This window comes from Camarhynchus parvulus, chromosome 6 (genome assembly GCF_901933205.1).
Source record: "Camarhynchus parvulus chromosome 6, STF_HiC, whole genome shotgun sequence".
NCBI lineage: Eukaryota > Metazoa > Chordata > Aves > Passeriformes > Thraupidae > Camarhynchus > Camarhynchus parvulus.
In genome coordinates, this window is record NC_044576.1 from 19,977,342 (window position 1) to 20,005,028 (window position 27,687).

The 27,687-nt window shown below is 37.3% G+C and overlaps 1 protein-coding gene across 2 annotated transcripts; it reads right to left on the reverse strand.

Annotated features, from left to right (window-relative positions):
• Positions 1–1,292: 1,292 nt before the first annotated feature.
• On the reverse strand, positions 1,293–27,521 carry MARCHF5 (membrane associated ring-CH-type finger 5). Of its 2 annotated transcripts, none has more exons than XM_030950953.1 (6): positions 27,231–27,521; positions 12,589–12,791; positions 8,635–8,765; positions 5,272–5,455; positions 4,672–4,838; positions 1,293–3,510 (listed from the first exon to the last, which is right to left on the reverse strand). In XM_030950953.1, the coding sequence occupies exons 1-6, from the start codon at positions 27,272–27,274 to the stop codon at positions 3,394–3,396; spliced, it is 846 nt and encodes a 281-aa protein (XP_030806813.1). In that variant the 5' UTR covers positions 27,275–27,521; the 3' UTR covers positions 1,293–3,393. The 2 variants fall into 2 exon arrangements, with proteins under 2 accessions (XP_030806813.1, XP_030806814.1); XM_030950954.1 differs by having other exon boundaries at positions 3,121–3,510; positions 8,635–8,735.
• Between the last annotated feature and the right edge of the window lie 166 nt (positions 27,522–27,687).

Here is a 27,687-nt window from a genome sequence, read left to right on the forward strand (position 1 = left end):
GCAGTAAATACTCAGAGCAGTGTGTTCCTCTATCAGCTCCCATTAAACTGCAGCCAAGTGTTACTGAGTTGTAGCAAGGGCAGAGGAGCAATTGAAAAACACTCAACACCCCAAACATCAAGCTGTGCATGCTCTACCACAGAGTGGTCTGAAGTCAGGAATTGCTTTTATTTTTTATTTTAGAAGCACAGTACTTCCTATGGAGGACCACTGCTTAGGCAATTGCTTTTCCATGGCTTAGTCATCCAGCATTAAATGAGATGCCTGCACGATATGTTTTGACAGGTGCTGCTGAGTTGTTTGGTTGAGGCAGTTTCAAGTCATGTCTCATGTTTGCTTTTAGTGGTTCTGGAATGGAATTTTTCTACTCAACAACTCAGTACAGTACCCAGAAATAACTGCTTTATGCTCACAATATTCAGCGGAGCAAAAGCAATAAAATATCCAGAGCATGTGAATAACCAACTGGCAAGAATGGAAAAAGTGGCCACAGGTCTTCAAACCTTCTGAAGGCCTAGGAGCCATGATCCAGTGGGTAGTTCATCCCCATTTGCAGACTTTTCACTCACAGCAGTACTTCTTCGTGCATGTGTACTGGGAGCTGCCCTTCTGCACAGTGAGTTGTATCACTCAAGCTCTTGAGTAAGCCTTGAAATTAATTGTTAAAGCCTTGAAATTAATTGATAAAGCCTATCTGGATTTCTCTATCTTAGAGAGAAGGGGAGAAGCATCTTCTGTGTATTTAATAATCAGAGTGCAGGTAACTTGTGTCCTTATGTCGATGTAATGGCAGTCTAAGAGAAACCATGTTACATGTAAGGGTATACTGAGAAATGCCAGACAACATTTCATAGTCCCTGTCCTGAAAGTAATGGGACATAAATTGGCTATCAGTGAAAAATACAGTTCCTTCAGCCAGTATTATCTTTCTTGACGAAGAGGGATTCATGTATTGCCCAAATCAATGCTGCACATCAGCCAGCCCAAAGATATGCTGTCACTTCCCCACAGTTCTGTGTTACTGGAAGTTGCCCATATTGCAACAGTTCTTTTGCTTTAAATGTTTAAGAAATACATTCCCCTATATCACTTATTCATCACTGGAGAGAAGGAAAAAAGAAGTGATGTCAGACTTAAGTCTTAAAGTAATTCTTTCTTCATCACAAAGATATTTCTTTAGTCCATCAACTCAAAATTAATGATATAAATCTTTAGGTATGCATTAAAACAAAACACTTTCCCTTCAGAAGTTTTGCTACAGGCTTTTTGTTCAACTGACAAAGTACACTAAGGAGTGTAAAAAATATTTATTCAACCTAATTCAACATAACTATAATTTTCAATACTTAAAAACAAGATTTACAGAGTAATGACCTTTAACCACTCATGTGAAATCATCTTACAGTCCATACAGTATTTTATAATTGTATTTTTACAATAGCTTTAACTTCCAGAGGAGACAATGAGCTTTTCCATGAAACAAGTTTCAAACCCACTAATTTGCATCATTCAATTCTTTCCATGAGACTTTAAAAAACAGTAATAAATTGCTTGGAAATATATACAGTGAAGACCACTGAAAAGCTGTTTTCTTGAAACGAGGAATTCTGTAAGAAATACATATTATATTGTTTCAAGACTATCTTACAGAGTGTAGCAACTTTCAGGGGTTGCTACTCAGTTTAAGTTTTATATAAAAGTGAGCCTACTAAGACAAATATAATCAGCAGACTTACAAGGGTATAGTAATTCTTCCATTACAGCAAGAGCCTCAAAAGGATTTGATATTGATTGAGTGTATAATTTTTAACACCTGTATAGGTTTTTAATACTAACTGGCCTTTATATACACTTTTGTACAGTTTTAAAATATTACATCTTGGTAATTAAGATAAACATACTATAGAAAAAGTACCTTACTTTGAATTTCTCCTAACATACATTATTGCAGTCAAATAGGAAGTCCATTCTGCATTTACTTCATTTCTGGTGAAAAGAAATATTTACTAATGAATAATCCCACTCAAAGATTTTTAAGCTATTCTTCATGCATTTGACATACTAATATGAACAAGAGAAAACTCGGAGAAAAACAAAGAAATTGTTGTTAAGAAAGAACTTCAAATACGAAATCCAGATTAGGTCTGGTATGAATATGCAATATTCAAATTATGTTTGTCAGAATTTAACTTCACAAAACAATCAACTTCTGTTGAAATTAGGTTTAGAAATACATCAAATAATGGAAGTGCTAATGTCTCTCTCAACTGACTACTTTAGACATATGGGAACAATAAAGCTTACTGTATAAATAAACTTTATGACACATTTAAGATTTATCCTGTAGTCCTTCACAAAATGGAGCCCAGTTACCTTAAGCCAAAGACCCTGCTGGCAGGATGCTCAGTTCAGGTACCCAAAGTGTACTGTCAGCCCCTTGGAGCCAGCACTTCCACCAGGGCAGGAGAGCCCAGTCCTGAGCAGAGCTGAGCTACACACTCAGGTCTGGATGCTTCAGGGGATGCCCTGCTGGCAGTTCACATGGAGCTTTTAGTGTTCAATGCTGCTTTCTCACAGGTTTTCTATGGGTATTTACACAACATAAAGGAATATGGAAACTAAACAAGTGTTCTAATATTTAACTACAAAATAAGCAAGTGAAATTTATTTCCCCCTTGTAATTATTTTAACTGGAAGAAAAAATGCAATCCAGCACCAGTTACAAAGCAGTAAAGCCATGAGAAAATGACACTAGGCACTGCAGAAGATACAACAGGACACTGAAAATTACCAGTAGTAAAACAGTCACCTGAAAGCCATGCTAATTTTAACACCTAATATTTAGGTGGTTAAAGTTGACATACCAAGTCCTGTAGAGAGTGATCTATCTTCTGCTTTCTCTGTCATTTGCGTATTTCATACGCCCTGTTTGATACCAGCAAAACTCAAGGAAAATTATTTCTCCTTGGTAATGACTCACATTCCCCTTCTAAAGCAATCTCCCTTCATTGTGTGAAATGCTAAACTGAATGACAGCGTGGGTACAAAATCACCTAGAGAAAAGACATTTGGATATAGCCTACCTAACTACACTTAAAATGTTCTGTAGTTGATTTTTTTCCATTCAGTATATTGGCTCAAAGAAAATAATTCAAAAGCCTATTGCCCAACAGAAATACCCAAAAAATAATGAAAGCCAAATCACATTCTTAGGTTCAGTGGTTGCTGAAAGGATTTACCCTGCCATAAGACAGTGCTTTATTGTATTTAAAGGGAAAAAAAATAGAGGAGCAGCAACTTATCACAATTTTCCACTACTGTGCAATAACAATGGAACCAATACAACATGGAAACCTGTTAGGTGAGACTCTGTGACATCTGGAGGTTACAGCCTTACGCTCCTTCTTGTTCAGGATAATTTAAAATTTTGCGGTGAGCTTGGCGCAAATATTGCTGCTGCTTGAAGTAAACCTTAAAAGCTCCTTTTATAGCAACAAAAGCAATTCCACCCTGAAATAAAAAGATATTTTGAAAACCTGCGCAGTTCAGTGTCATATCACTGCAAATGTTCTTAAAAGTTTCCAGTCAGAGAAGATTTGTTTTCTATACATTCTTCTAAAAATTAACTAATTAGAACAGTTCCAAATGACTATCTCAAAGTTTTCTGTCATAATGCACTATTACAGAGGTTAATGTTACTTAAAGGTATTACAGACTGAATCTATAAAAGCTTTTATTTTCTTGGAAGTCTCACCAGTATTCTACATTTTAAAAATCAAAATCTTATTTCAATAACAAAGAAAATGCAGATATGTATCTGCTTGTCTCTCTTCTCTGAATGTATACTATACAAAGCACAGGGAATACTACTGATAACCATTCTATAACTAGACTATGAAAAATGGCACTTGCCAAAAGTGGAGTAAAATAAAATCTATTCTTGTAAAACAACCTTTTTTTTCTCTCTAGAAAGCTTTACAATATGTTTATCTCAAGTCTTCAAAATGAGACACCAAGAAGCTTTTAGTCTGCATGAACATTTGCAATATCACTGTTTGATCTGCATAAAAGAGAGAGGTGCATAAACATGCAGGAATTGAAAACAGGCTGTGATGACAGTCAGATGAGCAGGGATTCCATATTACCAAACTCAGTGTACTTGTCCTTGAAAGGCTGCAACCACAGAGGTTATTCACAAAGCAAGAGATTGTCATTCCCTCTCCATTTGAACTCTATGGAGAGTTAATTTTCCTCTCCTTATTAAAATAAGAAACAAAGGGTTTCTCTCCAAATCAGTAAACAAAAGCTAATATGAAAAGGTTTATAATATAAATCCCAGTCTTCCCTTACAGACACTGTTCTTAGAAGATGCTGGCTTCTCATCTTCATTGTCAGCCTTAATTACTGCTAGGGCCTGACTACTATACTGCCAGATAAAACTTTCATCCTTGTCATGAACTGAGATTAGTTTCAGTCATAAAGACAGTCTTTCACACACATGATGTTTGTCCACTGCTAAGACAGGCAACCTTAAAAAAACCCTTCCTTTAATCAAGTACTGTTCTTAAAATTCCAGATCAATTTATGTTTCCTTTTCCTTTGCCTCCCTCCTTCACAACACTTCATATTCCTCTAATATAATAATTTATGAAACAGAGTATTGAATCTTACCAAGATTGTCCTTTGTAAATTTGAGTTAACACTGCTGAACATCAGCTTGCCAACTATCGTGGCAATAGTAGGGAAAACTAGAGCTCCACACAGAATTCGTGTGGCAGAGACATGATCTGCCAAAGGGTTGGCCTCTGCTGGGATACGAGGAACAGGACAGCCAATGCCTAAAGGGATAAGAATGGCGGAAGAAAAGGTTACATAGCCTATACTGCCTCAAAAAAGGACACAGAAAGTGCATTACTGCCCACTCTCCACTCCACTACAAATCTATAGCCCAACTACTTTTTGAGAACTCTCCCTCTTCTCAGTGAATATTCTGTTTCCATTAAATGACTGCAGTTTTACTTTCAAGTAAGACCCATGAATTTTAGTACCTTGTTTTGTTACTAAAGCCTGAACTGAAACCATGTTCCTGCTACTCCTGCCACACCCATCTCAGGACATACTACACAAACACAACCTAAACAGAATGAACATGAAATAGAGGGATAGTGTTAATCATCTCTACTTAAAAACAGCAAGAACTACTTGCCTATCCCCATCTCCTAAAGGCAGAAGTTCAATCTTGGCATTTCCTTTTAAACTGAATCACATTACCTGGAAATATGCTGTTCAAAATTTGTAGCTTATTAGAGTATTTGCGCCACAGTCTGAGCACATAGTCCTCCCAACGGATCATCTTGCCCAGTATTAGCATGACTGGGATAGTGGGAAGGCCAATCAAAAGGAATAAAGGATCAGCTCTCTCCATCACATCAAGACCTTCTTTGTGACCCACAACCTAGAAAATATGCATATAGTTGACAAACATAACAAAGGCCACAACAATGTTACAATGTACAAATGAACAAAAATGTAACTTAAAAAGTTGTGTTTCTTTGAGGCTGCCCGCATGTTTTAAGTTAAAGAAGAAAGAACACTGTTTTACCTAATTTACTGTTTTCTCTTTGTATCCTTGGTTGCTTATGGAGCATAATGCAGGTGAGCTACCAGCCCTATTTTGCAAATCATTATTATTGCAGAGAGCTGTAACAGAATTCCCAAACATCTCAAGAAAGGTTTCATGTGTTTCTGTGTAAGTAAAAGCCTAAACATCTGAAACACTAATAATACAGCAAGCTTTCCAAAATGCATTTAAGAATTTACAGTTTTATAACAATTAATTCTACACTCAGAAACTGATCAGATACTACTGTTCATAGGATAAATTGATAGTAGATACCTCAGGATGTTTTTATCCAAATGTTATGGTTTTTAGGAATACCTTACATAACAGAGATCACAGTATTTAACTATTGTTTCTCTGGACAATGCAGGAAGATGAACATTATTTTCAACTGTAGTGGAAACAGCAGCATATCTTCACATGTACTTTATTTTCATATGTAGTTAGTTCAAGGATTTTAAAGGATCATAATTACTGCTATGTCTACACTTTTCTGCTGATATATAAAAAAATTAATCAGACTTTTCCATTTATAAAATGCACATGTTACAACTGTAACAGAACAGTGCCTTATGTCTTTTAAAAATTACATTGCTTTAATTTTAAATAAATCTAATAGGACTAAAGATAAAAAATTACATCCGAGTGGTAGATATCCTCTAGATTTGTCTCAATTTAAGCAGTATAAATGCTAATACAGTCCCTGAATTGCTTCCAGGAAGAACAGGTTCTTTCATGACTTTTTCTGTAAGAATCTGGGAGGACTAAAAACACTAAAATAATAATTATGTTTGTCAGGCACTGAATTTTCTGATGTGTTTTCATTGACTTCTTGTTTTCCCCATAAGTACAATAACTTATCAAGTCTTCAATTGCACAAAAATTAGAATTAGGAGGTAAGAACATGAAACAACAGCAAAATGGTAAAAAAGGAAAATAACAAACCCAGTACTTCTGGAATAGGTAGGACACAGGGAAGGAGCTACAGTAATGTACCACAGTACCTTCAAACTGTACAGTTTTGCCTTGCTCTGAAAAGCATTCCATGTTACACCTCCAGAACAGGAAGTTATGTTATACACCACAGCCTCTAAAAATAGGCATAACCAATATTGTTGCTGCCAAAAAATTATTCCTGAAAAAACATTCAGTATTTGTCTTCCAGCTTCTTCCGTATCTTCTACTCAAGCTGTGAAGTCTGACACTATCCTTTTTCTCCTTATAGTCATTGTCCATCAAAAAATGCTTCAGTATCTTGTCTCTTTCTGCTTTAGATTACTGTATTTCTCTGCTTTCAGTAACTCCATCTGACTTGTTACTGACTTAGCTACCACAATGTCAATTCTGTATTTATTTTTCTGCACCTGAAGTCTAAAAATAGCTTCTGTGCTTCTCTCTGGCCCTTCAACTAAAGGAAAAGAGTCTGAAATACATCAGGAGAAAAATTGTATTAAACCTAGCAAGGTTGGAGTGGCAAAAGGGTTGGAACAGTTTCCCTCTACTACCCACTCAGTCTGCTCCTCTACAAGCAAAACTAAATTATTGTCTTGCCCAGCATGCCATCTATACAATCAAAACATTAAATCATGAAAATAGCTAATTCTTCATATCTGGGATTTGACCAGCTGCCTAAACTAATATTTAGACAGATACTCACTTCAAAAGCAAAACAACTTCAGAACAAAGCATTTATTTTTCCATCTGGCTGCAGAGCTCTAGGGCAGCTAAAAAGGTCACAATTTCCTACAGAAAAAGAGCTCAGTGTAGCAGTGAGCAAGGAGAAAAGGACTGGTGCATTTCCAAAGTCTCGCAGTAGTATTACAGATGGTTGTAATGCTCCTGTTGGAGCCACAAGAGCAAAATATCCAATGAAAAAATACTTCAGTGCACCACTCTGTAATACACCGACTCACCACTGGAATGAAGGGGGTATTGAAAGCCATTACACATCACCTATGCAGCTGCCTGACCCTTGGCCACACTGCTACAGGGAAACTGTAACCACTCATTTGGGCTCCATTTCTGCTTTCAGATCACATAGAAACTGAACCAAAACAGCACACCATCTTCATAGGGAGTGAGTGATCTGCAGAACTGCAGGGCAGTACCACACATCTCAAGAACTAGTGCCAAATGACTTATGAGAGACGAACCAGGTTGTATATTTAAAATTAGAACTGTGTAGAGGAGTATTTATTAACATATGGGTTTGTTAATTCTATCTACAGCTGAATTAGCTTTAGAAATACTTTTATGTTTTCAGGCAAAACACAGGTTATAGACTTGATATAGGAATCAACAACTAAAAGGGTAAGGAAAGTGCTTCTGATTGTACAATCTCTGAAAACTCTGGTTTTGTGGTTGAACTAGAATCACCATGAACAAGTCTTTCCATAGTTAATAGGGCACCACCTGCCAACATTACTTTTCTATTTAAATAGTAAGTTCACAAGAACAGAAGCAGGAAAACTATTTTTCCCCTTCCAACTAATCCTACAGTCTTTAGTAATAAAACATTAATTTGCAGTGTTTTGCATTTCTTGTTTATGAATGAATTGCATCATTCAGAGCATGTATTTTCCTTTATTCAATTAAAAAAAAAATCACATTATCCAGAAAATAATTTACCATGTTTCAATTTCAATCCTTTGAATGTTACTAGCAAAGTTTTTCTCTAAGTAAAAGAAAAGATTAAATCTCATATCTTTACTGAAGAGTTACTCATTACTGGTAGCTAGGTGGTAATGGCACCTTTCCCATGAGAACAGAATTGTGTTCACCAGTCTGCCATACACAGGGCAGCCAGCTAGAGCAGTAGTGGAGTTTGTTGCAGACTGAACCATGCCCAACAGGAATACTTGCAGTAATAAACTATGACCAGTTAAATGTGAAAAACCGTCTTGAATTCACTGGTAACTACACTGAAAGCAGCTAAGCATGTTTTAAGCCAAGGAAAGAGGAGTCAGAATTGACTTTTGCTCTCAGAGCTGGCAGGAGAGGGAAGAGGTGTGTACCTGCATGACCGTCACCGCTCCGTACGTAACGGCTGTCCAGTATATAGAGCCCACCATGATTCCAGCTGCAGCAAAGGGACATGCCTTTGAGATCAGGCGATCTGCAAGATCCAAAACGTAAACAACTGGACCTATGATAAAGGAAAAGTAAGGTTTCAAGTAAGGTTTCAAGAGAGATATATACATACAGATACACACAGATAAAAGCATACTGTAGAAAAGTCAGCATCTATCACCAATAAGAAAGAACAAACGAGGCAAAGTACAAGTCTGACATACCACACGTGCTGTTGAAGTGAATATATATAATATAATATATAATTAAAAAGCTATTAAGCTAAACTTGTAACTTCTGCTTACCTACCATTTCATTTTTCCAGGAGATTGATACACTGCTTAAAGCACTAATTTACCCACCGATTAGCTTCCTTTGTGTTGAGTAAGAATTGTTCTTTTGTAGAAACCACTTTAGGCTTGCTGCCTTTTTTATTTGTTAGATATTTTAGTTTTGTAAAGGAAAAAATACCGATTTGTGTTAATGTACTTCATGTCCTTATCTTTGACAGCTTCACCTGAAAATTCTGTCACTAAACTATCCTGCTATGTCGTAAAAAGTAGCACAGTTAATACAAAAGGTTCCTTCCACTGGAAGAAGCTGCATTCAGTATGTTTAAAGGATCACCTCTCAAAACACTGGAGGAAAAAATACTCCTATTCAGGTTATTCAGTGCCTTTGACAACAACACATGAATAGGTTCATTGTTCTGTCTGCGCACAACTGCACTTTCCAGACTTACACAGGGCAAGACAATAAATACCCTGACTACCTTTGGTGAGGTAAACAAGGGCAATGCCTGCATCTTTTCTTTGAGGGACTGCAAGAGCATGAGTGAGGCAAAAGCCAGAACACTGAAATGTATACATGGAAGTGAAAACCATCATCACCTTAATCCACATTACTTTTGTATTTGTCAACAAATTCTACATACAGACTGTCCTCCCACAGCTCATATGAACAGTTCCTGTGAGCTCCCTCCTACTTTTTCCTACCAAAATCAGTGAAATTTCTCAAAACCAGCCTACAGGCATTCCTCAAGTAACTAATCCTCCATGTCTCTCAAAGTTTACTCACAGTGACAAAACTGTGATTCCAATTTCATGACTTAGTTAGTTCTTTTTCTAGAGAACAGCTCTATTGAGAATGATTTCAAAAACCCCAGTTCCACTCAGCTCAAGTCAGCTGGTGGAAAAAAGGCAACAGGAACATCCAGTTCAACTCTTAATAGTTGTGTTTGACTTTCCAGAACACACTTAAGAAGTTGCTGAGATGTCTATCAGTATGCTGGAAGTAGCAACAAGGTCATAACTGCAAGTACTAAATGCACAGTAGTTTACACATCTTGACTGTTTCCCAGAGTCACTGAAAAAGTTGTTTGGTTTTACCATTTTGAAAACTTATGTTTGAAGACAGAAGACTCAAATGACACTGAAGGTTGCCTTATAACACAAGTACTAACAAATTACACCTACTGATACTAATCATTAAGAGAAACCTGGCTAGAAAATCAGGTATCGAATCTTGAGAAAATTCTAGAAAAAATTATTGAAACAATCTTTTAATTAGGCCTTAGGAAGGAAGTAGCAAGAAAGGAGGACAAAACTGTTTTTGCTTTTTAAGGTGGTATGGAGGAAGAAACACAAAAATAAGTATCACTGATACTCAAATTAAAGAAGGAAATATGAAACAAAAATATTTTTCATTTTGAAGAATAGATCATGCTTTAAAGAGTTTTTTTCTGCCAAATTGCTTCTTTTTCTTAAACTGAAATAATTATCTAAGAGATACTTTGGTTACTTTCTATTTAGTGAAAGTTCTTGAAAGAGCAGAAAACAACTCACAGGAACATAATTATCACCAATCACCAGAACTGATAGGCAGTATCAAATCTAAAATGGAATTCTGATTTTGAGATATTTCATGAGAGGTTGTTTTGAACTAGTAAATATATAAAGAAACACCCACTTATATTCACTGATGTCTCCTCAAGTTGATATAACTTCTAAACTATAATCATAAATTAAGTGTTGTGATGAGGGTATCCTTTTACAGAATTTTTAGAAAAAAGTTTCCAGTAGTACATTAGGGAAGTCTTAAAGTAAATAAGTTTCTGAACTGTGATGCTTCAGGGAAGGGTATGACTGTCTTCAAAAGAAGTGTTCCAAGGCTTCTTGGAAAATTCTTACTGTCCTTACTCTGCCTGGTGTGACCTTGATTGACTTGTAGTTGAATTGTGCTAGAACAGCTTTGGGTTACTAGAAAGAGTTACAGAAGGGCAAGACTGGCTCACTTGTTTAAGGCACTTCAAGGTCATGATTGATGTTCCATGGACCCAGATTAATTTCCCTGCTCTACTACCAATGTCTTGTGTACTCTTACACAAGTCTGAATTTTTATGCCCTTATCTTTAAAAATAGAAGAAGATGGTATTATGAGGAAAAATATATCAAAATACATGAAGGGAGTCTCACATACCTGCATGCAAGAACTGAACAACCTCATGCAAGAATTTTAGGCCAGCTTCAGAATCCAGGAATGTTGGAATCTAAGCTTTCAAATACAGTATGCCACGAATTGCAGGAACAAATGAAAATGCCTGTTATGTTAATGTATCCTGTCCAAATTATAGTTGCTACCCCTTTTTGCCATTGTCAAAATAAAATGCAAATGTATCTCACATTAGAATTTCATCAGTCAAGATACAAACAAGTATTTCAAACAGTGTAAAGTTTTGTGGTGCATTCTGTGTCCAGATGGAAACCCAGTTTTCTTCCCAAAGCCAATGCTAAATGTTATTGTTTGATGCCTTCTTTATGATGGGGAGTTACCCTATTCAGCAAAGCTGAAATGTGGCTGTTATATGAATAACTTGTAGTAAGTTTCATACTGGTTTATGTCTTTTTTTTATATCAACAATGCAATATTGTTGTGTATATTTTCTTTCCCATTACTAAGTGTTCTATCATGGAGGTAAATGTCATCACTCAAAATTCCCTTGACACCTTCATTTCATCAGCTCTTAAGCTAATAAGAAAGAGGTCCTATCCCGAAGAACTGGCAGTGAGTTATTTTCAGCTCTTTCATTACAGAAATAAGATACTTAAAAAAATCTTCTTTAAAATCCTCTAAATGACTGCACTCAATTGCTACATCACCATTTCTCTAACAAGCCATTTTACTTTTAAACAAAATTTAAGTTTCCATGGCAACATTTCATTTTCTTGATTTGCTTAATATATCCCATAGAACACATGGGCAAACGAGGGCTGAAATAACAGCAAGCGCTGCTAATTTAAATACATGCAACATACTGTGCATTATCCTACTTGGCTACTCAAGTAAGAGACTCTGAAGACCACGTCCAACTTTTTTTCTTTGACCTTGACAAATTGAACTACAGCAGTACCCAGCATTCATAAACATTCTGCCTCTTGATTACAGGGCAATATTGCCTCAGAAACATCTCCTGACCAAAGTGAAAGTATATTTTTCCAGTAATACCACGTGCTGTTTAGGAAATTCTCCTCTAAATTTCCTCTGATAAATGTCTCTGCAAGCTGAGTCAAAAAAACAATGTGTTTATGTGCTGTGTGGCAATTGCTGAAAGAAGTCACCTTCTGCTCAACAAGAAAAATAATCCCATTAGCCAGGAAATAATTACAGGTCAATCACAAGATTTATCTATATACCTAAGTGGAATAGATCCAAAATTTTTAGAAGGTATTTAACTAAGCCACCAAATAGGATGCAAGCAGAATATAAAGTTGTTTCTTTCTGTCTGGAAAAGGGAATAGACAAGTTTCCAACAGAAGTGGTGCTCCGAGCGCAAGAAAGGGGGGAAAAAAGGAATGCAAGAACAAATAAATAAGCAACAATTTAAATTATCTGTATCTTACCTAGCTTTGGAAATACTATTAAATATTCTGCATTGCACTGAGGACAAGCAACTCTAGCAGTACTGTTTCCTCTTTGCTTTTCATCCACCCAGCGCTGCAGACAAGTCTGATGCACCCATTTGGTGGAGCCCCTGCACCTGCAGGGCCGCACCCACTCTGCTGTCCGATCATCCTCATCGGTAGCAAAGCAAACCCAGCAGCTTCTGTAATCACAGGAAGGAAAAAAAGGTATTTTCTGCTACTTTTACATGCTTAAAATAAACATTCACATGTGAAAGCATACAGCTTAAGAAAACATGCATCTAGAGGAAATCATGATTATTACTTCATTCCTAATCACCAGAAATGGAAGTATTTTGTACCACAGTTTTGCTATAAAATCAACATAATAAACATATTTTTTCAGATAGCTAAACAACTGCTTTATACTTTCTGAATTATTAATTAAACTTTTAGATAATTTATGATTAAAAAGCATTGAGACTATAGTCCAAACTTTGAATAATTCAACATATGGAAAATCCATATTTTTAATGTTTTATCATCTCCTTCTACAACATTTTGGTAAGTTTTTTTAATTTTAAAAATATAAGATCAATACTGTAGTCTGTTACTTGGGAAATGAAGTCCAATCCATTTAAATGATAAAACAACAGAAATGATACAATAGATCACAAAAACTCTAAACGGTTATATCAAACTCATTTGCTCTCTTTGAAAAGATGAAGTATTAGTTCAAACAAGTTGACTTTGTATAATATAAATTAAGTTACAAAGTACTTCAAGAATACTACTGGACCAGTAGAGGAGGAAATTTCTGTTTTTGACAATTATGTGGGCATAAAAATTCAAATATATTAATTCTGTTAAGGAGAAAACACAAGACTGATAGTCTATACAACCTCACCTGAAGTGAGCATAGAACCAGGAACTCCCAGATACCTGGGTCTGATGATTAGGCCACACTTTTGGCCAACTTATAACAAAAAGCAAAATATGGATCTAAACTAGGAAAATATCAGATATGTTCAGCCAGTAATTTTTACTGTGAAACAATTTGCTAATTCCCATACTGAAGATATTAAAATTTACATAATAAACCAGAGTCTAGCAAAATAAGAATGTTACTATAAATTTTTATATATATAGGTTTGATTTTTAAAAAATATTTTACTACCCACTACAATCATAGTTAAACCCTTATAAAGGAGCACAGCAACAGCCTCCTTATAATTTAACAACCAAGACACAATCTAATTAGACACTGTGACCAAACTGAAGCTTAACATCACAATTTTGATGATGAAGTTTTGTTCTCTTAACAACTTGGGTGACATCATTAACACAAAACACTAAAAGGTTTCTTATGTGTAACGAGTAACAGACAGTAACTGAGGAAGAAGAAACTGAGAAATGCTCTGATGCTCGTAAACAAAACAACTTTATTATTTGAGAATAATGATTGTGGATTCTATGCCAGGATGTTACAGTGGTTCACAATACTAATACTTTTCCTCTCACTTTTGCTTTTGTTTAACTCCTCTGAGGAAAAGGAAGGGGGAATTTGCAATGGGAAATTTAATTTTGTCCGGCTCCAACTCCAAGACATGAAAAATATTGTTGTCTAACAGCTTTGCTTTTAAGACTTCACTGTTTTGGGCAGTATTCTATTTGTAAATTGAAAATGTTCCTTTACAGAAGAATAGCCATGCTTTTTTAATAGAAATGACTGTGCCTATAAAGTACTTGCAAGACATTCTTTAAAGCACTAAATCTTTTTAACATCTACAGTAGTAGAAGCATGTTGAAAAAGTTGCAAGTGTGTCAGAGCAGAAGGCAACCTGGAGCAATTTATTACTGGTAAAAAGGGAATATAATTGAGCACATTGTAAAAGGCATACATACAATTGGCATACTTGTAAAACTGAATACAATCTGACATTCAGATTCCAGGGAGGACTGGAGAGAAAGCAATTTAATATTGAACAATACTTAAAATGAACCTGTAATGTCCACATGTCCAGTTGTAAGTACAGAGCACATCATAGTAGGTACAGATGTAAATTTAAACTCTGGTTGTCTAAAACTAGAACTTTTCAGTTGATGACTGACATCAGGAATCAGAACTGTAGTTTTTTCCATTCATCTTAATGGGAAGGTAAAATCAAAGTCTGACTTATTTATTTACATTAAGAATCCCCAAATTTACTTTAACAACAAATAATACCATACAATAGTACTGATAATTGTTCCTCTTCAGAAGTTTTTCCTGCATTACAGGTAAACATTCCCTCACTCATTCCACATCCTATTTAAGTCTACAACTGCTCTAAATTTGTAATTCAGATTTTTATTTATAAATTAAAGGCTTCACAACAGAGCTAGTTAGGTCTAAGGATACCATCACAAAATGCAAGTCTAGAGTTTATTCAAATAATGAGAGATTTAAGCATGAACATAATCTTGCTACACTGCAATTTTAACTGAATTTGTCCATGACAATGGTTATAGATTAAATTCTGTTCTCAAGTTCTCTGTCAAGGTTAGTAAGTCAAGAAAAATATGCATCTTTTCTTTAATTGCTTCTTGCCAGCCAATCATGCTTGAAAACCTGAAAGACCTACGAAATGAATAACAAAATCCTTCACAGACTTAAACCTTCAGCAAGTCATGAATAATGAACAATAAATTCCCTGTATACTGTCATCAGCTTTATCTCTTTCCATTGACAGCAGCTGTAGCAGAAAGGACTAAATAAAACCATTTCAAAACAGGTATCTAGGCTCTTGCCAGATTTTCCATTTTCTTGTACTGAATAAAATATGACCTTGATTCTTACCACTGAATCAGGCTGCTACTCAGATAACCTGAAATAGAAAGGGCTGAAAAGGTGGAACAAAGCATTGTTTCTGATAGAAACTCGAACCTTTTTCCTTGATGACTTTCTACATAGCCAAATCAATAACACTAATGTATTTTTCCACACTTCCTTGGCTCAAAAACAAAAATCAAAACAAAACATACAAAACTCCAGACCAGTATCACTATTGCAGCTCTGAATATAAGGTTACAAATGCCTTTTAGATTCAGCTCCCCAGTAGATTAAGCTTTCCGGTCTCAAAAATTCTGTTCTGACCCTGAGAATAAAAGCATTTTTTGGATCTGTTTTTTTTTTTTCTCTAGCAAAGACAAATTCTTTTCAGGACACTGCTTGTGGAAAGAGCAAAGCAGATGGGGAGAAAGCTGTATAGCAGATTAGAGATCCAATACTCCAAATGTTACCTGACTAAGAAACCAAGGCCTGCCTAAAACCAGGTTCTTCCAAACTGCAAGTTTCTTACTAGTAAGGAGCTTCTCTCTCTGGTATCTGGAGCTACAGCTCCAACACATCCCTAAGACCTCCTAGACTGCTCTCCTTTTTATTAAGCTATACCCCTTCTAAAGGTTATTTTTTTCCAAAACCAGTCTTAGATGGGAGGGAAGACAGTATCTAATTCACGTTATTTAAATCAAATCTGACTCAATTTGTGAAAGCTGAATCCATCATGAAACAGTTTTGTTTTCAAGCAGGCGTGACTGCATAAAGCAACACAAAAAAGCTCCAAAAGCCCAGCAGATATCTTCGTATCCACAACACTTAATGGAAGATGACTTGCTAGACTGAGACAGTACAGCTGTTTTATCATCTGGTTTCAAATATTCAGTACTAAAGTAGGAATGGAAGCATCTTGGAATTTTCCCTCTTATGTTCAGTGGCATGCAAATATGAATGGTCAGCAAAACCAGAAAACTTCTCAGAATAGAAAGTCCTATTTGACTTTTAGACCTAACTCTTACCTTGGGAAATGCAAATTTGAACATGCATGACGTACTCTAGAATCATGAGCTAGAAACACATTTTCCCTCTCATTACAGTTCTTTCTTAAAAGAAGTTTTCTGCATTTCTCTCACATCATAAAGTTCTTTTCCTTAAAGTGGCAGGAATTTGCTGATATCTTGCTGCAAGAGTAAAGCATCCTTGTCCTGCTAAACACAAGGTGTCAGAGCAGATTATTGCAATTGAATTTCACATCCAAAAACAAGAAAGTGAAAAGGCTGAAACATAACTGATAGCAACAATAGCACAGAGAGCCAAGTCAGTGAGGGGTGAAAAGGTACCTTGAAAGAAATGACCAAAAGCATTCCAATCACTAGCCATAAAAAGGTACTGTTCTGAAGGATGACCCACAAATCTGCTGTTTGGAAGAGGCACTTTTTCATGAGCTTCTATAACAACTTTTTATGCATAGTCTATGTCAACAGATAAAATATCTTGGATGACAAACAGTGATAAGCTTTACACTAAACTCGCCAGCTACACTCTAAGCACTACAAGATCATGTTTAAGTTGGAAGACTAGGATGTCAGAAAAATGGAGTTACCTAGTACCATTAGGCTGCTTTGGAGCTGGCTGGAATTTTAGTAGGGGAACAGCAAACTGTTCTCTCAAAAAGCAAGAGAAACACCTCATTGCAAATGCTACCACTAAGCATTTCCTTTTCCAGAGTGTGAAGAACCAGCAGCAGTAAGATCTTGTGCTAGAGGGACACTGCCTGGTCACGAGAGAATGCAAACCTAGCCTACAAATCCCTGATAAAGGCTACAAAGGAATACCATTAACCTGAGAAATGTTAGCTTATGTCATGCTTCACAGAGGAGATGAAGTGCCTGAAGAGATGAACCCACTTGTAGGATAGAACACTGCTCTTTCCCCAATATTTTCCTGACCATCAAACACACTGGAAAATACTTTAATCTTCAATCCAACACCTGCCTGACAAACTCAAAACACCCTTACACTACCTTAACAGGAAAAACACACAAGGGAAATACACTGAGTGAAGAACAGACACTGGTGCAAAAACAGTGGTCTCAGATGCTCCTTGGGGACTTCAGAGGGTGCTTTTAAGGCAGCACGGCATAGCAGCCATATGCCAGCCTGTATACCAACATGCCGTCACTTTGAAACAAAGTCTAAAATTCTCAAAGGAAGTCCTGGAAGTCATCTGACCTTATACCCAATTCTGCTCTGCCTAGTCATCAAGGATAGCCTGCAAAGCTGAGTAAAGGAGACATTGTTAAGAGCCTATACATAACAGTAAAGAGACTTTACTACAAAAGCAACGCTTTCAATAGAAACAGCTCAAGTACAGAAAATCAAGCAAATGTTGGTGTGAACACACGGTCACACAAGTGGTATTTATATATAGGTTCTGACTTCCTCTAACCTCAAGATGACATCCTATAAACTAGATTTTAAAAAACTTGTAATAAAAGCATGTGGATAACTAAAACTCAGTAAACAAACACACTAAAACCCCATAGAATAATTAACTAGAAAGTGCACGAGAAAGATCTACTGATTATCAGAAGTTCAGTTCAAGCTTTATTATATTCTTAATTACAGCTTATATCAAGGGGAAATATTTCACACTTGTGTTCACTGCACTATAAAAAGGCAGAGATACGAGTAAAGGACAGTTCCCCGAATCCTGCTGGCTGCTTTCTAGCTTGTAGATAAAATTAAACCTTTGACTGCCAGGCATCAGCTATTGTGCTTAAATTTGGCCTTATTTTTTATGGTCTTTGCTTCTAGCCAGCTTAGAATAAGGAATCCCTCCTCAGATCTAGCTATCTTGTGTTTTGGTCTCTAGTTTGCCAAAATCCAGACTGTCAGTAAGAAAATTAGCTTTCATTCTGAATAAATTAACTTTTTGCAACCAGTTATTCAGACACGTTCCTTTCACAAAGTCTTCAAAATTCAGTTATCTTAAAGGTTTTAATATTGCCATACTCTCACTTTTTCAAAAGGAAAAGGTGAGAAATCATCAAAGCTGGTGGCCTTGCTATCAGCCTTTAAATACGCAATGAATTTTGATATTAGAAACACTTGTTTTATTTCCTAAGTGAGGAAGGAAGAATGGGGCCCTTCTAGATGTGCACAAAGGACAAATCAGGAAAAACTATTACTCATACAATAAGCACTTTATTACTAAAACATTATACATTCTGCTAACTGAACTCTTACTCATGTATATCAGCAGCTTGCCCTACAACTAACAATTTAAGCTACTGAGTGCCTGCTGGGGGTGGGTAACACTGATTCTCACCATCCTAGGAAGAAAACCAAAAGTGACTAAAACTAAGTGGAAAAAGAAAAACTAAACAAACAAAACATAAACAAAGAACCACATACACACACACGAAACAATTTACTTCCAAAATGGAAACATGCTTTGAACATGATTTGAACAGGAAGTTGACATGTAGTCAAGTACATACATAGCAAACAGTGAAGAATTCTAATAGCATTAAGTTAATGCTTTAAAAATTTAATGGATTTTTTATAGTGCAGACAGCATATGATATGGTATAGGGAAAACATTTTCTCATGACTTGTTTGACAAATCTGTCAATAATCATAAACACAGGAGAGATGTGAAGCTACTAGGAAATTACGCATTAGAGGCTATTTAAAGTTACTTCCTTGAATGTGACTTTAAACATCTTAATTACTTATTAATTACCTCTAAGATGACCAGACTCCAAATGAGAAGACAAAAATATGTAGTTTCTATAACCAACAATGCTATTTTGCACTCGGGGAAAAGGGAAGGGAGTTGCATCAGAAAAATACCAATACTGGTATTTGTGGTACATGTACAGAATAGATGACAGATGCTATAAATATCAGGAGCGACCTATATACAGAATAGACCAAGCCTGACCTGCCTAAAACTGTAACCATCCTGACATTAAGCTGTTGCTGTGATAAGCAAATGAAAAGAAATGCAAAGTTATTCACTGAGTCTGTATCATGTGAGCTCAATCTCCTGCAGCCATTTTCCAGAATGTACAGAAGTACAAATGAATCTTTAGGCACAGTAGCTTTAGTTACAAAAGTAAATACATTAGCATAGACATCTGTTAGAAACCAAACATGGTTCCTTGCTTTACGTTCAACTTTGAGGGAAAGTACTTGTGAAATAGAAGTTTGATGGTTTTTATGCACTCCTAGAGAGTGTCATGGTTAAACTGACCATACAGGGTAAGCAATCTTCCTGTTGTGTTCTTCCAAAGAAAAGAGAAGGAAAAAAAAATGGAAGTGTAGTCCTCCAACTCCAAAGCAAGCAAATTGCTTTGAACTCAAGAGTTTATATTACTCAAGTTATTCTCAGTTTATAATTTCCATTTTTACCAGAAAATTTACAGTATAAGAGAACAAACTAAAAAGCTCTCCTTAAGTCAGTCATCTTATATAATCCTAATAATAAAAATTGGAACAATTTCTGACCTAAAAATTACCAAAAAAATTTAAATGCCAACAAGATAAATTCTTGGGATGTTAATACCTCAAGAACAACAAAAACCCCTATCAAATGTGGCAGACATTGAAAATTTGGAAATGTCTTTACTCTGAATAAATGTGCACAAAATTGCAAGGTGTCTGATGGCAACATTAAAGAAACTCTCCTCGACAAGCTGTGCAACTGACTGCATGACTCACCAGCAGAACAGTCACAAGCACCCTGCACATGGTCTTCTGTAATTACATCCCTCACAGAAAGCTAACTAAATGTTGGCACATTTTAGGCCAATAAAAAATATCCACTTCTAAACAAAAATATTCACATTCCAGGAGGCACTTAGAAGAAACAAATGAGAAGAGATCTGGAAGGTACATAATGACCACACTGCAGGTTTAAAATAGAGGGTCTTGTCTTTTTCTAGAATGTGAAGAAATAATTATATCAACATGGCTTAAAAAAATAGCACTGAATGCCAGCCCCTCTTGTCCATGACAACTCTCTTATTTACCATCTTCCCACTGCTTTAGCAGTTTCTTTTACTATGTACACATTGAAGAAGAGCTGCATGGTCATAGGAGGAAACAGGCAGAGATACATAAACTGAGAACACCAAACAGTCCATACTTTCCATCAGCAATCACCTGGAAACCTAGAAACACTAACAACACTTATCCAAAAAGTTTGTTTCTGTGAAAGTTGTTTCCAAACATAAGCACATACAAGGATTCCCTGGATAGCCCTTAAATCAACTGGTATTTACTTGTTATAGGGGAAACTATTATATAGCAGGCCAGTTTAATTTTTAGGTTAACTTAGTAACAAATGAAGAGCTAGCCCCTAATTTAATATAACTTCACTGAATTTTTTTTAAAGCAGCATTTAAAAGTGGATATTTTGATTGTAAGTTTTCTTATCCTACAGTGGTGTTAGGCAGGAAGTGTCTAGTCCTTCCCCCAGAATCACCGACACAAAAATCCTGAGCATAAGCACTTCCATTCAGTTTTAGAAAATTTTGACAAAAAGCACTCATATTAGCATTAACATGACAGGAGCAAAAATTCTGAAGAGGAAAAAACTAAATTCCCAATCCAACTAGACAGGAAGTTATCTCAACTTTTAGGTAAAAATTTCAGAGCTGGTGCTAAAAAAGACCAAGTGCAGATTTGCTTGAAGGTGCCAGCAGACTGTACCTTCCTATTGGTACCTCCAGCACAGTCTGCTTAAGTTACGCAGTGCAAATGCTATTGTGCTGTTTTCCCTTCAACTGGGATTGCATCTAGACTTGGTATCACAAAATTCCCTTGGAAGGGACCACGGGAGATCTTGTCAGACCTCCTGCCCAAGACAGAAGCAACACCAAATTCAGATCAGACAGCAGAGCGTTCTCCAGCTGGGTCCTGAAAAGCCCCATGGGCCAAGATCCACATCTGCACTGGGCAACGTGTTCCCAAGCTCAACTGCATCACTCCCATCCCCACATGCTGAAAGCTTCTCTGTTCAAATTCACAGTTGATTCTCATCATCCTGCCAGGAACCTCCACAGTCAGTGTTCTGAACAGCCTCCTTGGTAGGTAGAAGGTCATCAGACCTCCCAAGCCATCCCTTCTTCAGACAGGCTTAGCTCCCTCTAGCTTTTTCTAGTAAGTCACATGCTCCAGCCCCTTCACCAAGTTATGTAATCTCAACAGTTTCATTTAGAAACATCAGCCAGAAGCAGTTTGCTTTGACCACTTCAGATTGACTCCTCTTATTCTTTTGCAGTGGCAATGAATTTGCTACTTGTGGTAAACTACAAATGCCAGTAAAAGCATGAGCAAGTCACACACTCTTTTGATAAAGGTAGGTATTTATATCCTATAAAAATCTAGTACTTGGCCCATTCTGCTGCTGAGGGGAAAATAAAAATGTTCATCAGAAGGCATTTATTTTCACACCAGGAATTTTCCACCCTCTTTGCAATGCAGAAAGGCCATAAGCAGGTTGAGATGCCAAAAGCACCAAACAAGCCTAAAACAGCTGGCATATTCATTACCACTTTAAGTATTATTTTAAGAAGTTGTTGCAAAATTGATCCCTTAACTTTTTGATATTTGTCTGTAAATTATTATACATATATTTATTCAACACATTGACATTAACTGTCAGAAGTTTCCATTTCAGTGAGCACTTAAAGACACCATGGCAAAGGAAACCATTAAAGCTTTAAGCACTATTACAGAGTCTGAACACTTTTATATGGAAGAGATCAATAAACAGGAGTTTGTACAGCCTTTTTAGATAAGTGAATGTAACAAATGAAAATATCATCTGAATGCCTTCATAATACATGGGATGCCAAGAGTTTGAATACAAAAAATTTTAAGTTGTCTCTCAGGAGTTTCTTCACACTTAAATAGGAAGAGTAATTACCTACTGTCTGCAAGTAGAAGTTAATTGTTAAACAGAGACTAAAACACGTCCATTCATTCCTAAGCATATCAAAGCAGACATCAGAGATAGAAAAATAACATACATTAGACAACAGTCAAAAGGTTAAGATAGTTTATAAACAACATGCTGACACCTGAATATTTCACATGGGCAAAAGGCAATGTACAGCTCTGCATTAAGTCTCCGCTAATCATCTTTACTGGTGAGACACGGGAAGAAGTCAATTTGCATAGAACCTTCAGGATAAAGTGAAGCAAAATACTAAGGGATGGACCTGGGATGAAGCTGTAATGAGAAAGCCAAGATATTATAACACTATTATTGTTTCAAACTTTCTTTCTTGAAACCCACTCTCCAAGATAGGTGTGATTTTGCTTTTCCCATCCTGTACCAAAATCAACTTCCAAACAGTTGGGCTAAGGACAGGGAAGAACAAACTCCTTGTTTCCTTGGTAGAGATGAACTCAGCACAGTCCATTCTCTACTCTTACACAGCCTTTTCTTCTAAGCATGAATAACCTACTCTCAAGGAAGAACAAAAAGCCAGGTACTTCTAGACACTGACAGACTTCAACCAGAAGGAATTTAACTCTCTTGTGAAGAAAGAAAATGATTACTTGAGGTAGAACAAGGAAAAGAGATGTGCTTAATCAGTAGAAATAGAACAAACAGACTGAGTAACTGCAGAGATGGCATTCTGTGAAAAATAAAGATCATACATAAATCCTGTACTGTGTTTTATGTTGCTTATTACTCTGTGTATCTTATCTGGTTGAACTCCACTCCTAGAAAGAGTTACTCGTGTGTCAACTTCCCTCAGTGAGAGAAATCAGAGCACAACATACAGTACAAGTCTAAGATGTTCAGAATAAACACCTTTAATCAAGGACCACCCTGCAGCAATTACACTATTGAGGTTGTAGCATTAGGGTAATAATCCAAAACCGTGTATTAGCTTCCTAAAGTATCAACAATTAATTGTGCAAATAAAACTAAAACAGTGCCTGCACTTTCAAAGAAGGAAGGAAATTAACTATCTCAACACAAATGGTGACTGGAATGGAAAGAGAAACAGAAAGTCATGTACAACACCATAAATATTCTTTTTTCTTGGGGAAAAAAAAAGAAAATTACTATGGAATCAGATGACATTTCAAAAAACTGAAAAGGAGAATCCAATGCTATTTTGCAATTTTTGAACTACAATTGCTAGCATTTTTCCAATAAATCAGTGATCTGGAAAAGAGAAAATTTAATTGCAACAGCACTCCTCTCTAGATAGTAAGAGTAATTTCTTAAGCAAACTACAATTTATTGTTTAATTGCTTTTAAAATCTACCTGCAATTTCAGCTCTTGTCTCCTTTCAATAAGGACTTAAAGTCACATCATCCTGCTCTAGTTTTTATCAAGGATATTGACCACAACTGAGCAACTACCACTCAGTCATAAAATTAAGAATGCTAATTCAAAAACTAAACCATGCTAAAATTATCACTATGTTGATTCTTCACCATGTACCCACACAAGCCTTCAACAGATTATCCATCAAATGTTGACTAACACCTATAAAGCCTGAAGTAACAGAAAGCAGTGGTGACCACGTTCTGACCATGGTGGCAAATATATGAAAAGAAGGAAGCAGCTGTCTTTAATTTGGATAGTATATGAAATACCAGAAATCACTACCACAGGATATGCTTTGAGAAACAGAACCCCAACCATTCATTGGCATAACCAATTGCAAGAGCAATCCACACATAATCCAACTGAAGTCAAGAGAATAAAGCTTAAAAATATGAGTACATTTCAGCATTACAGCTCACACTGGCAGCACATAAAAAAACCATTGCCACATAATTTCAAGTTTTAATGAAGATTACTATAATTCTGTAATTTATGCATTAAACTAACATGAACAAAGGCATTAAAAATAATGAAATAATACTAAAATCTCACCATTTAGCCAGGTTACTAATACCTGCCTTAAAAGTATATGCATTGGTCCAGAAATATGGGGGTTTAAGATAGACTGAAAAGATTTCTGCTTGCAGAAAAGTATTTCAAGAATTATTATCTGGAACTGTTATCTGAACATGAAAGAGAAGAAAAAAATTACAAGAGGGCTGGAAATTCCAATTTTCAGGCTAGAAAAGATGATGCCAATCATATGGATTAGTTTCCCAAATGCTGCAGATGAGACACTCCACAATGTAGTGTCACTTCACTATCATGCTTCTTGTATTTATGCTACAGTCAATACTTCAGGTAAGTATAAAATCTTTAGGTAGAAATTTTGAGTAACTGACTCCTTACATCTTAACAGCTATTTACCTTCTTTGCTATAAATCCATGGGTTGCTTCCTAGACTGAAATTATGCAGGCAAATAAATGATGGAGCACAAAATACATCAAAGAAAGATGAATCCCAGGCAGCAATGTGATGATGCTATCAAGTCAGTCCTTGCACTAGAGAAATCCAACTTTACTAAGGAAATAAACCTGCAATCATACAGGTATAGAATCTAAGAGTCAAGAGAAGAATCCAGCTGTTCCCTCTCCCAAACAGAGAATTAAAGAACTTGCTCTGGGAGCTCTGACCCTTGTATACAAAGCAGTGCATGCACTCAGATCTACAGCAACACCTAATTCCTGATACAACAGCATGGCACCCCTCTCAGTAGTGATCTAGGTACTGGAAACAGAACAAAACCCTTCTTTTTCCCCTCCTCAACTACCAGAATCCAAATGAAAGTTATCTTCACTGAAAGCTGTTTTTACACCCTTCACTAAAAGACCTGTATTTTATTTTAAAGTATGCACTTTGTGTTAAGCTATAATCATTTGCAATTACTCTTTAAGATTTTGCATATTTTTTTTCTCACTGAGGAAAATGACTATCTGTCATAAGCAAAAAAGATAACAGGATAGAAGAAGTATTTCCATTCCTCAGAATCCCCACAGATAATTTAACCATGGGGCATGTCCCTTGAGATGAAATACTGAAGGTTTATCTTGATCACCACTACAAACAACATGATCACAGTTATGTGCAACCTTCAGAAACATCAGATGCATAAAACTCTGTTTATTCAAATGTAACACTGCTCCATAAACCCAATATAAGCCAGACGAATTATTTACACCAACTGTATTTTGATTAGTCCAAAATCCTTCTATTGATCTTGTGCTACACTCTGAATTAAATTAAATCCTAAATACTTGGTTCCTTCTTACTACCACATTCATCCCTTGTGACGCTCCTGTTCCTAAAGTTTCCTACTATGAGCCCAAGGAATTCTTACATGAAAGCTCCAGCTTCTCTTCACACCTCCTTTTATGCTACTTAGGTACTTCAAATTCTTTCCCTGCTGTCCTTGATATTAAGGAAATCAGAGATGCTGTCCAATTGTTTTACACATCAAGCTACTCCAAGCATACTAGGAAAAGTCTTTGAAAAGAACCAGAGACACAAATTATAATTTGACAAACTTGAAAGGATACAAGAATATTAAATATACATCAAAACCCACATCTCTATTACAGGTAGCAACTGAAGAACAGTAAACTGGTTTGGCCACCAGGTAACTAATTTCCCTTTTTTTTTTTTAAATTAACTGTTTAATTTTAACTGTCGGTTGCAACAAAGATTATAAACACAACCTCACAGCCATTTCTCAACAGGGTGAACCAGGACTTCAGAGTGTGATACAACAGCCATGGGCATCAGGGCAGCCCAGAGTATTATGGTTTCCTAGGACTCTAAATATATATTACTGGACTACAAAATTCAGGATGCAGATGAGTTTGTTGTTTTGTTGGGTTTTTTTTAGTTTAAGAGGAGTTGATTCAGCAATACTTTTATAACATAAATCATCCCTTTGTCATCTCTTACTTTTTCAGTTTTTCTAGAACACAAAATTTCCCTCCCCAAATCACTTTTATTCTCTTTCTATATCAAACTGGAACTTCTCATTCCCACCAGGGCCAGGCGGCACAAGTTCTACCCCTGCCTCTCATAGTTTGTATTTCCATCACCTGCCTGATGACAGGCTGTATTTCATTAAATACACTCTCCTTAGATGTGACCTGGAAAGGACAAAACCACCAGGGGTTTTTTTGATTCCTTATGATGAACACTTGACAGGTTCATCACCAGAAGCCTGACTGCTTCTGGATCCCCACCTTCTGAGATACCAGGCTATTACAACTCCTGCAATAACAGCCTGTGAATGTGGTTTATTGTTTGTAGGAATAGGTTGCAAGGGCTTCATGGATGAGTCGAAATTACACTTAAGGAAGCTGAAGTGCTCAGTGGAACAGGATGAAAGTGCTACATATTCAAATAAAAGCATATAGAGAAAACAAATGTAATAAAGAGAATTTACAAGTAGTAATTATAGATGAGGAAAGATGCTTAAATCATAATACTTCTAAGGTTGTAATTTTAAAAAGCGATCCAGAAAGAAATTGCAGGCTTTCTTCAGATCATAAAACCAGCAACAAAACACACAAGGCCGGCTAAGCTTGGGTCATCTTCTGGCGCCTCACTTTACGCGCGCGTCTGCGCGTTCCCTTCCCAGAGGCTCTCCTGGGCCCAGGGACAGGCCCCTGCAGCCCCCGGCCGGCCCAGGGCCCGTGCCCAGGCACACACACACAGCTCCTGAGGCCGAGGGCTGCGGGAGCGATCCCTCCTGCCCCTCAGCTGCCCGCGGTACCTTGTGCTGCTTCACGACAGCGCTCGCACAACTTCTGTCAGGCCACCGAGGGTTTTAGAAGGCAAAAAACGAAACCGGACCCGCGACACCGGCCCCAAACCCGCCGCGGGAGGTCACAGGCCCAGCCCGAGCGTTCCCTCCGCGTACCTGTCCATGGTCTGCGGCAGCGCCAAGCCCGTCTGCTCGGCCATGGCCCCGGGCGGAGGAGCGGGCCCAGCCGAGGGCCCGGAGCCTGACAAAGGCGTCACGCGTGCGGTGGCGGAGAAAGGAGAGCGAACGGGAGGGCGGCAAATCCGCCCTTCCGCGGGACGGCCGGGGTGGCCCCTCCTTCAGCAGGCGGGACGCGGCGAAGGGCCGGTGGCCGGGGCAGGACGGAGCGCCCGGGCCGCCGCGGGGAGAGGCGGCGAGCGCTGAGCCCAACCGCGCCGCCGTCACCGCCGCCCGGCCCCGCAGCGCGCCTGCGCCAAGGGCAGGGCTCGAGGCCGTGCCCGGAGCGCTGGGAGCTGTAGTCCTGCTGTAGTCCCGCCGCGGTGCCGCCGCAGTGCTGCCGCCGCTGGGAGCTGTAGTCCCGCCGCCGGCGCGGGTTTAAAGGTCCGGCGGGGCG